General features: G+C 40.6%; 1 protein-coding gene across 1 annotated transcript in view; it reads right to left on the bottom strand.

Annotated features, from left to right (window-relative positions):
• The window catches only part of ANKDD1B (ankyrin repeat and death domain containing 1B), a 30,847-nt gene extending 22,500 nt beyond the window's left edge, over positions 1-8,347 (bottom strand). The window contains exons 1-3 of the mRNA XM_075527310.1: positions 8,272-8,347; positions 4,430-4,533; positions 2,256-2,354 (exon numbers count right to left, since the gene is read on the bottom strand). Of these exons, the coding sequence (XP_075383425.1) occupies positions 2,256-2,354; positions 4,430-4,533; positions 8,272-8,347 (279 nt within the window). The remainder of the gene's footprint in view (positions 1-2,255; positions 2,355-4,429; positions 4,534-8,271) is intronic.
• Positions 8,348-11,863: the final 3,516 nt, after the last annotated feature.

An 11,863-nucleotide genomic window follows, 5' to 3' on the forward strand; every position in this document is an offset into this window, starting at 1 on the left:
TAAAATCAGCTGGAGAACAAAAAAGGGAAGGACCTTGTGATGTCCACAATCTTGTGATTGTGGACTTCTGCTGATGGTGGTGAAGGTGACCTGCAGACCCAAGTTCCCCCCGATATAGGCTCCCCCTGATACGGAGAGTCCAGCAGGAGAGTCCAACTGCCTTGAACTCTCCTGCTGGACTCTCCATCAGGCCCATGTCTGAAAGAGTTGGGATGGCAGGGTGCATAAGGGATAAACCTGTACCTTGAGGTTAAGTGCACAAGGACAAGCGACAGAACTGGAGTTTAGCAGTGTAAGATTTCTTTGCAGTAATGTAATGGTGTATCAATGCTAATACTGATAATAAGCAATAGAATTGTAACTAACTCACTCACTGGAACTCGGAGTGATATAATTGTGAATTAATACTACTAATAATAGTGTTGTGTTTATTAGCCAATTAATGTGTTATTGGTTTCTTAGAGATGTGCTGCGTAACCAATAAACATCTCAACTATCTCCATGAGTTATGTCAAGTCTCCAATCTAAAGGTGGGAGCACAACATATCTGCTGCTAAGAACACTGTCGTGTGTTTTTAATCAGCTTACTTTTTGTACTGAGAAATGTTAAGAATGCTTAAGACCTTACACTTACTAGTACAAAAAGTATGTCAGAAACTGAAATGGAGTAAGAAATAAAGTCATAGTATCTTCATTCTATTTCTTATCAATTGCAAGATCAAACTGATTGCCAAAGAGTACATGAATCACTGGCAAATACAATATGTAATGTCATATTTAAGCTCTGTAAGCTAATTATGACAGAGTGTTTCCAATGGTCTTTTAACGAAGAGGATTAACAACATCTAACAATTAAAGACAGCTAATAATTAAAAGGTAATCCTTAATTAGAATGAGATTCTGAGTGTTTAATGGAGCCCCAACATGGGGGAGGGTCTGTATTTCTAACCTGGCTTCAATGCACCCTATCAGGGTAATTAAAGGACCCATAAAATGTTTTGAGTCACCTTATCGCCTCAACAAACCTGGAGGATAGCCACTGAAAAATAATTTGCTATAATAGTTTATATAATAGTTTATATAATAGTTACAGAATAAAATTACATTAACACTATATCCAGTGGTACTCTGTGAAAGATCCAGGGATCCGGTTCTTAACTGTTGCTATAGAGAGCACTACTACTTAAAGAAAACTGTCCACTTCTTGCAGAACCACCCTATTAGCATTTATATAACAGACTAGTAATTTTAGAGTACTTTATTCAGGCAACATCTTTCAGCTTGCCAGACAAAATGGAAATGTTGCTTATAACAGTGCAAGATTTGCTTAGGAGCTGGTAGGCTCTGGAAAGATGGCCGTATTTCTTCAAAGCAGCATGTGAGGTATTAACTGATGGGGCAGCCTGGGAGAAGATTTCAGGGCAACTCAAGCAGCACTAATGAGGAGATGGTTACCTACACTGCAAGCACATACCCAAGCCAGGAGCCACTGGTAACTGAAACCAACAGGTCTCTCTCATCTTATTTTCATTCCAACACAATGTGAAAAAACAGCAGCTTTCTCCCTCCACCCTCCACAACCTGGAATTTGTCTTACAACTTAAAACACTGCTGCATATGGTGGATAAGGAGAAAGAAGCAAACAGGGGGAAAAAAGGTAAATGATTCATCTATTTTCATTACTTAGTTCACTGGAAAACTCCTAGTTTGAATAGTCTGTTTATTAATGGCATACCATACATTTGGTTTTAATATCTGAATCAAATCTTGCACTGTGGATCACCATCTGGCCCAACCAAATCAGCCATACAATGCTAATATCTTAATGTGTTGGAGGCTGCAGAGTAGCTGACAGTTTTGCATTAAGCTACTCGCATAAAAATAGAGGGAAGGAACACAAGGAGTTACTTTGTGAACTCCTAGTGATCCCCAGAGCTAGTTTTTACTTTTAGTGATTGCTTTCACACAAAGTGGCCAATGATTAATATACAACTATCACAGACAGCGTATTTGCACAAGTGGCTTCAACCACCCTTGCGCTCACTCAAGTATTCAACATAGCCAAAGCTCTGGGCAATGTGTTTTTCCTCTAGCAATGTTTCTTCATATAAATATATGCAGTCTTATGACAAACTCAAGCATTTACAACACGCACTTAACTTTGCAAAACAGGGAGCACAAGACAAATACCTATTTTTACTTTTCCCCTAATATGTTCCTATACTTTGTGAATCAAAACATGTAAATCAGCTTACCTGATCTGCCATATCAAGTCTAGCTTTGTGATGGAGAAGAAAATCCACCACTGATATATGACTTCTCGCAACAGCAAAATGGAGCGCGGTGCGCTTCAGCTGAAACAAGCAAAGCTTTGGTTGTCAGGTCTGCAATACAGTTCTTTTCCTTGTGCAGGTGATCAGGATTTCTGAATTCTCTGATTATTAACAAATGTATTTGTTAATATATAGACATTTGCATATTTCTCCTTCAACAGCCACGCTTGGTCTTTATCTGCATTTTTGTTCCCTTGGATAGAATTTAGGCCTTGATCTTAAAGATTTATTGTAGAACCGGAATGATTTAGTTACTCTGCGTAGCATCATCCCTTCACTGAAATGTCAAAGTGGGATTAAGTAATCATATACTGCCTAGAGGAGATGCATGCATTACAAGAAGCATCCATGTTTACTATTTTATTATATGGTTTGATTTGGAAAGCTAAGCACTAGATTTACGCAATTAGATTTGCTTTTGGTATCATCCTTGCTTCTGAGTATATCTCTGCAATGCATGATGAGATTCCTCACTCACTCAGTATTAGTCACCTTCCCAGACTGAGTCATTATCTATATAAATTAAAGCTTCTACCTTGCAAACTGTGAGTAATCTTACACAAGTGAATAGGCTCAACGCTTATCAGGAACACTTGATTAATTTTTCATTAAAGTAATTAATGGTGTGAATTTAAAAGGGATTGGTTAAATTGAATTAAAGTTTAGTGGAGAGAGTTTTGCTGCCAGTTAAAGTGAACATAACTGGGTTTAACATCATTCACTGACAGTTTCCATACAAGGATATGTAAGTTATTTAACCAATTAATTTTAAAAGTCAGTTTGGATTTGTTCTCTTACAATTCTATGCAGATCAGCTGATTTATCCATGTATAAGTCTAAATTTACAGCTACATGCGTTAAAAGCATAAAAAGGTGGGATTTATGATATGCATTTATACCAGAAAAAGCCTCCTGCACATAAACAGTTCTATCAACAAAACTCACCTTTTGGCAACCTTGCTTATTTGGCTTGGGAGTACAGGGGCAGGAATGATCAACATGAACAAAAGAATGGTTTTGCCAGTAAAAGCTATGTCCCCACTAGGAGAATCAATCAATGCACAACATCCACATAGCTATGCTAGTAAATCTCTTATACTATAGGTCTGATTTAAGGATGACAGAGTAAAGATTCAAACTACTGGACTGGAAAAGTTAGTTTGATTTCTTGAATTCTGGAAAGCAATAAGGAAGCAAGAACTATTTTTAAGTGACTTTTTACAGTACTATGCAATCGATGGGAACGCTCTCATTGTTCAAGAGAAGTTTACTCAAAAGAAATTTTTGCCTCTCTCTCTTTTTCACAAACAAACCAAGGAATGAACCTGTACTATCTCCTCAACTCCCCAGTGGGGAAACATGCATGTGGGCATGGGAAGCAAGTTTTTTCAGAACCCATGATTAAGTAACATTGGACATTCATTGGCAGATTATTTATACGTCGCCACTGAGGGCAAACTGTTCTCCACAACTCCCAGATTAATATCACAATGGCTCCATTGCTGTTGAACTACCTTGCATGTGGAACACAGCACTATGTTTTGTTGCCGTGAAGTATACATCCTCAGATTTTAGGTCTAGAGTTGATGTCAGCATAAGAAATGCATTTTCATCTATCTAGTGTAAATCTGAACTCTGATCTCAGCCTGCAGCCAGAGGACGTGTAGAATGCTCCCATGGTTCCATACAAACCGTATGGTAACACTTCACACTTGAAATTTGTAATGCCAGCAGCATAAATTCATTCTCAAAGTGACTGTTAGGTTAAGTCCTCCTGCTCTGAAAGATGGGGAACTTGAGAAATTAGTCGCCCAAGAACACAGAGTTAAATATTAAGAGCATGGACCACGATTCAGAAGTCCTTAGCTCCCAATGTGATGCACAGGCTAGTGGCTGAATGCAAAGACCTGTGAGTTATGCTGCACAAATCCTACTGTCCATACTGTATGTGTGAAATGTTTCTTCATCAGCTCCTAGAAGGGATTCCCACGGCCTTACTACCTTGCAGTTGACAGGGCTAGCATGCTGGGATTCCACCATGCAACTCCAAGGAGTCACATTTCAGATCAGTGATCTGTCAGACGCTTCATACTCACAGTATCTACAGCATTTATATTAACATTCTTTTTAAACAGCTTTTCCATGGTTTCCAAATTGTTCATTTTAGCAGCATATTGAAATTCTCTCTCATCTGGCAATACTGTGGAAAAATATGATGAAAAAATTGTATTACTAAAAAAATAGTCATAACCAACTTAAGGGATGATGATACTGTTCTTACCTTCTGTTATTTGTCCTGATTTCATATGTTACAAGAATCATTTGCTTCTCATCACAGAAGTGTTCCAGGATTACATTTTTCTCCTCTAGAGACATCTGGCTGATGTTTCTAGTTTCAACTTTTAAGTGCAAATAGAGGTAGACTTTTCACAGTATGGATTACCATTATTTGCACCGCTCACAGGAACAAGAGTTCATTTATGAAGCTCTTACCACCTAAATGGGTCCCAAAGCATTTTTATAGGCATAGCAGTGAACAGTACAAACTGCAGAATTTACTTCCTATTCTTGAAAAATTTGCTGTTTTAAAACAGAACACACCACCAAAATACATAAAAATATATAGCAGTAACCAAATGGTATGACCCAACTAAAAAAAAACCCAAACCAGGAGTTTTACAGGGAAAAAAAAAAGGTGTGTACTTGAACTCAAAATTTGGCCACAATGTGGAATTTACTATTAAATTGGGACCTTCCCTTAATGTCTCAACCCCAAAATAATGAACATCTGTTTGGTCAACCAAAGTAGCTGCAGCATGCATTTAGACACCTAATATTCAGTAACTTTGCAAAATAAAATTCCAGTGTCTGATAACTGGTTTATCCAACTTAGAGGTCAGAGTATTTCTAATGTCTCTACCTTAAAATTTAATTAATCACTCAGAAGAAATTAGTTTAGCAGTTAAATCAGCTGCAGAAATGTTAGTAGATATTTTTAATTTCCCAGCATATCACACTTAAAATGTTAGTTACTTAGATATCTTCTGTCTAGAATATTTTGGCCTGAAAGCCACTTGTCCAACAGTATCACCAAAGAGGACAGCATTCTCTGTTGAACTAGAAACAGCACCAATTATCTGTTCCTTAGAGGCCTCTCACGCAGGTTCATCCTACTGCATTACGCCTAAGTTCATTAACGCCTAATGAGAATACAGATTGAGGCAGTATGACTGCAGAGCATACCAAGGAAAATCAGTATGGCATTCACTTAATTGCATTTTACATGTTACCCATTATTACAATCTCGGTGGGAATAATCACAGTTGTACTGTGGAAAAAGAGCTAGAAATTAAACTGGACAGTTACAAAGCTGTTTCCAGTTTTCCTATGACATTATCCAAGCACCCCAAACAACAGAGTTTTTTCCCAAAATTCTCTGGAAATCACAGAATATTACTTGCTTGTTTTACAACATGGGGGCACAGCCAAAAAAAAACAACAAAAAAGCAGTTGCAAATAAAAATGCATCCCTGGCATCTGTGACAAGGAGTGTGGCTGACAACAAAATCAGCATCACGAACAGGGATCTTTGCACAATAAATGCCTCACTCATAGTTTTCATAGTCTACACCCTAAAGAAGTACCCAGCAGAGCTTTCCACTACCTTGATTTCAAACACGGGTAAACCATGGTTGCAGGGTATCTTGCTCAAGGCAAATTTGTGGTAAACATGGAAACAAAACGTAGGGCACCCATTAGCTGCAATTAGTTATAATTAGGCCACATTTATTCCTACTGACTGCTGATGAACACTCACACGTGTACGTTACATGAGGATGCAAAGATAAATGTTGTTGAATCTCAGGACGTTCAGGAACAATCCCAACAGTTTACTCGCACTGCTTTCAAGAAACAAGAGAAAATGATCTTTACTGTATCTGTATGGGAAAGGACAGTTTTGTTGTAGTTCTGACAAAGAATTAATGGCTGATCTTTTCTCTCCTGTCCAGAAGTCATTAATTGGCTGTATGCTGTTAAAAAAAAGACCTTTTGCTCTGGGCATGATGTTTCTTAATAATATCTCTCTCTTAATACCTCTTAATTCAGGAGTTAAGAACAGTGGCAATCCAGACACACCATGGCACTGACTTGCTGCACAACCTTTTGCTGCTTTTGCAAAATGACTTTTTCATGCATGAAATTACAGGAGCATAGAGCTGTCAGACTACAAATTTGTGGACGCTTTCTATCCAAGCTGGGATCTCCAGGATTTGGCACTCCTTGCATTATTAGCAATCACTCTATTTTCAGGTAACAGCAGCAATCGATTATCTATTTGTGGCTGTCAATCTTTTTGGGGGGTTGCCTTCTTTGGCTTCATACAAGATGTCTGGCTTATTGCCCTACAGGTTATATCATAACTATATCATTACATTTATAACTATAAAATAGTTATATTTAATTTTTCTTTTGAGCTAACTAAAAGTAGTGATTTTATCAGTTGATTTCCTTTGCAGAGAGCCCTGTCTGCGGTGTATTGAACATCCTAACATTTCTCCTCTCTTGGAAGGGTGAGGAAGTAACAAGATGCAGAAAAGTAAATAGCTTTGTTGACCTGAAAACTGAAAGCCTTCCTCAAGAGAAACCTCAAGCTTTGAGGTAATTTCAATTTTTCTTTCCTCATATTTATGTCTTATTTTAGTGGCCTCAATCTGTCTTTCAGTAATACCACAAATAAGGATGACTTCCAACGAAGTAAAAAAGTGCACCAGAGGTTTCAGTACTCAGGGAAAATGGAAATCTTTCCACGCCCCCCCCCCCCCCCCCTCCTTTTTAGTATCCTGTTGTGGTATCCACAAGATGAAATCTGTCATTGCCTCAAAAAGCACATGGAAAAACCCCAGCAATGTGAATTGGTTGAAGAGTTCCAAGGAGGTAAAATACAAAATTAATAATAATATTCAGATTCAAATGACAACAAAAAATATTTTTACTCTATTATTTCTAAAAATTAATTCATATATTTAATGGTTTGTTACCACTTCCAACATTTTCTCTATGTTTTCTTGTTTGTTACCAGAAATAAAGTGACTGGGGCAAAGTAGGTATTTTGTTAAGTCATGAGAATCTTTTTCTAAAATAGTCACTTTCCAATTCAAAGAAGTCATGGGAAAAACTACCTATTGAGTCCAACAGTGATATTTTATTCATTTATTTTCTTTATCTGCCCTATTTGCCAGCCTGGAAGCAGGAAGCACAGCCTGGGAGCACGGCTCGTCACAGGGCTGTCACGCTGCAATCACAGGACAGGGCCGCGGCAGGGTTTAACAATTACCGCTCAGTTTCCACAAATAACCCGTTTTCGCTAATGGCAGCCCACGCCAGAGCAAGCTGTTCTTTCACAAAGCGGTTTGTGGGATGAAAGCTGGAGACCTCATCACTGGGAGTCGTGCAAGGAGGCCAGAAGGTCCTCCGATTTCTGTGTGCCCCCCAAAACGGGGTCCCGGACTGGTTGTGAGACCGTTGGCAGGTGCTCGGCCCCAGGGATGTGGCTAATGCCAGCCAACCCCCTCGGACAGCTTCAGGGGTGAAGTTAAAGGTAAAGCCAGGCGCGGGGCAGCTGCAGGACCCGTCCCCTGGAAGGCGGACATGCCAAACGCCAGCTCCCGATCTCACACCCACACGTCCTCACTGATGTCTCTTACGACGTATAAAGCAGCTCACGTTTAACCTCCTCCTTTTTCGCCCCCACCGCTCATTTTGTTCTTTGGTCGAGGCAAAAAGCAGGTTCGGGTGGACCCCACCGTCCCGGCAGGCCTGACAGGGCCTGGTGTGCTGCCTCCGGGCAAGGCAGCCCGGGGCTGCGCTGCCCGCAGCGGCGGGCCCGAGGCCGGCGCTGCCCGCGGCGTTGCCTCGCGTCTGACCCCCACCCACTCACGGCCATCGCGGCTGACTGCCGCGGCTCCCTGCGTGGCATCCTCCCTGGCGCGGAGCAGCCGGCTCAGCCCCTTCATCGCTGTCCTCGGCTCCTCTTCCTCCTCACCCGAGGGAAGGGGCCCCCGGCCGGGGCGCCGAGGGAGGTGCGCCGCGCTGGCCCCGACTAACCGGTTCCCGGGGCTGTGAGTTGACTGGAGCACACCCAGCCAGGCCCTGGCTGGCAGCGCCCGCCCGGCACGCCTGCAGCAGCACCCCGGCGCTTGGCCCCATCCTCCGGAGAGGGAGAGGTGCAGAGCAGCTAGAACAAACTCATTTTAAAACAAAGGAGTTTGTTTTAAAAGAAACAGGAAATAACCACACAGAAGTTCTTGATACAGGGTAGGCACCAAACAGGGTCATCCTTGCCCAATCCCCCCCAGGTCTTCTGTAGCGGCTAGCCCTACGTGCAAATAGCAATGTGCACCTACAACTGCACACACAAGACAAAAAGGTAGTCCTCTCTGCTGAAGCGCTTCCCAAATCGCCACACAAACGAGAAGCACTTTTGAAAAGCAGTGCCACAAGCACACGCATACAGATACACAGAGGCATCACAGCTTGCATGGGACCCCCCAAGCCGGGTGGCTTTGTCCCTAATTGCAGGGTAGTCGTGGAGCTCTCTCTGCAGGCTGAAAGCCACTTCGGGGGGAAATCTGTCTTGGGAGTTATTCCCACTGCTGTCAACCAGTGTTCGCTGGACTGGAGAGGGTGACCGTCCCTGTGCCCCTGCAAGCCTGACACAGCCTTTCAATGTGAGCGACTGAGGTGCTTCTGCTGTAAATTTGGGCAGAAATATGCACGTGCAGCAGCAGTATTGATCCAATCACAAGACTCTTCATTTTCAGGTAGACAGTACTTTAATTTGCTTTTGTCTAAGTCCAGTCAAAATCAATACACACATCCCCAAAGGTTCAGCTGTTGTGAACTGACATTGAGATCCATCTAATCTACCTATTTCTCAATTTATCTTGAAGTCCACTGTTACTTTGGTCTATTTAAGCCAGCATTGATATTTCATTTCACATAGACAATGATTTTCCGAGATAGGGCATAAAAATTGTTTAAAGTGACTAGGTTAAATTTTACTTTAAAACAGCCTTTGGTATTGCTAACATTTCAGAATAAGTATTGGAAAAGTAGCTCTGAGAATGCAGGACTATCAGTATTGAGCCTTTCCTTCACTATAATTTTTCTTTGTAATTACATTACATAGTTGTCTTAACTTCCAAGATTATTAACACCATACATGTTCATGGTAAAATTAATCTTACTCAAAAGAGTTTGTAAATTGAGCAAATTTGGATACAAAACTCTTTGCTCAGATTCTGCTTATCATACATGAAGAGATTTCACAGTTCTTTTCTCCCTTAAACATTTTTGATACAGTCAGGCTGTGATGTATAAGAACCTTTACACTTGATACACCTTGGTCTGATAAGACAGTTTCATCAACTGTACTTCCAGTGGATGAATGTTACTCAGCTGAAAAAAAGCTGTGAAAATAAACCCAAAGTGAGAAGAACAAGTAACTGATTTAGCCGTAGCTGAATCACGGCGGTTTCACTTTTACTTGCTTCCTGTGAGTCAAATGTTTCAGCAAAACTTCTTAAGAGGAAGAGTTTTATTTCTGTATGGTGACTGGGCTAGTAATACAGAACCACTGTTTGCAACAGTAATGCTCCTTTTTGAAATGAGACACAACTGTGGAACTATTAGGTTTGCCTAAAAAGCTGGCGCCAAAGGAGGAATAGATTTGCAGCCTCATACAAAGCACGAGTTATAGTGTGAATCTTTAAACCAGGATCATAATTTTACATACAGTCTGGGAACACCAGCTGCTGTTTCCAATTCTAATTACTATCATACAATACTATTTCATAGCGTATGCCTTGTCTCTAACTTTGCCAGTACAACTATATTTCATGTGCTCAAACTTCACAAACAGCAAGTTTACCATATCTCTAACCACTTCCCACAACCTTGACTGTATGACATGGCCCCAGCAACCTGCAGAAAAGACTGATGCAGAAACTAACAGAGATGCAGAATCCAGAACAAAGTGCAGAGCAAGGGAGTACTGGAACATCTTCTTCACTTGCCTTCACAAAGCTCCCTCTCTGCCAGGAACTCGGAGCATTTTTTAAATATTTAAAATAACAGTAGTAATAAATACATAAAGAAGTAGAAACAATATAAAGAAAAAATGTAAGGTAAGACAAAGGCATGCTGAATAGTGCATAAAGAAGAAAGAGGAACAAGTGAAAATTATGTCCTGTAAAAGAAAGTGAGATTTGAAGATAAAGTCAAGGTAGCGAGTATTATGTTTTTATTAAACTGTATCAATCTGTATTAAACTGTGTACTTTTATTGAAAGTATGACACACCACAGGATTCTGAATCCCGTGGTGCATGAATTGTTAGCCTGTGCAACTGTGCACCTTACAGTCACCCTCATTCCTCACTTCATCCCTTATGGTTACAGCTACCTGTTGCCACTCGTCTTTGCTTATGAGTAGTAGAACAATGAAATGGAGAGGCCCAGTCTCAACAGGTGCTCACATATACAAACGGCAACCAGAAAAGACACAACAGAGATCCCCAGAACACCAGCTGGACAACAAACTCAGGCACCTGCAGGCTGCTCCCTAAGGTTCACTTGCAGGCAGTATGATTCCTGACGGCTCCAACCTTCTGCTTGGATCTGCATACTACAATGTAAGAGAGACAGGGATGTGATAAACCATCCCCAAAATAATCCCAACATGGATCAAGCTACCAGGCAAAGCAATTCAAGCCCAACCTCTGTCCTGCTGATGCTCCTGCCTGTTACTGACACTTCAAAGTGGAACTTCAGCAACTCTGAGAACAAAACAGCATAAGCCAAAGTATTTATCTATTCCCAACAGGAAAGTTTCTAGAAATAAAGATTTTGAGACACCCAGGCCAGACAACTAATAAACAAAATTGGTCACCGTGATATCCAACCACAGTAAGACATTCTGTAGGCAAGGTATTTCAAAACTCAGAAGTAAATGAAGATATTACTATAGATAGCAACAAACAGACTCAATAGGAAAATGCTATTGTACAGCCTAAGCTTTTGGGTATTGAGGATTTACAAGATAAACTCAAGCAAGTTTTGTTCTTAGGGGGGCATCTCTATGGCTGTCCCACTTCTGCCAAGCATCCTCCTTACAGATAAATGCTTTGTGGTCATGCGTATGCTGTCTGCATTCCTTTCTTCAGAAGTGGTGGAGAGAACATTAAGATCACAGAAATGTCATCCTTTTTCTCTATCATTCATAACTAAAAGAGGAATTCAAGACAAAGTATATATATTTACCTTAAATAAGAAAGATACTTAGACCACACAAAAATTCATCCACTGCCAACCTAGATCATTCACATGCTTCAGAACTGTGGATATAGTAACTGTGGAATGGCTCACACACAGGAAAGAGTTTATACATTAAGTTAAACACAGCTATAAAGATATTTCCAGATGCTAATGAAAACAGATTTTAAGTTAAGGTCAATTATATAACACATACACA

This window comes from Mycteria americana, chromosome Z (genome assembly GCF_035582795.1).
Source record: "Mycteria americana isolate JAX WOST 10 ecotype Jacksonville Zoo and Gardens chromosome Z, USCA_MyAme_1.0, whole genome shotgun sequence".
In the NCBI taxonomy this organism is placed as follows: domain Eukaryota; kingdom Metazoa; phylum Chordata; class Aves; order Ciconiiformes; family Ciconiidae; genus Mycteria; species Mycteria americana.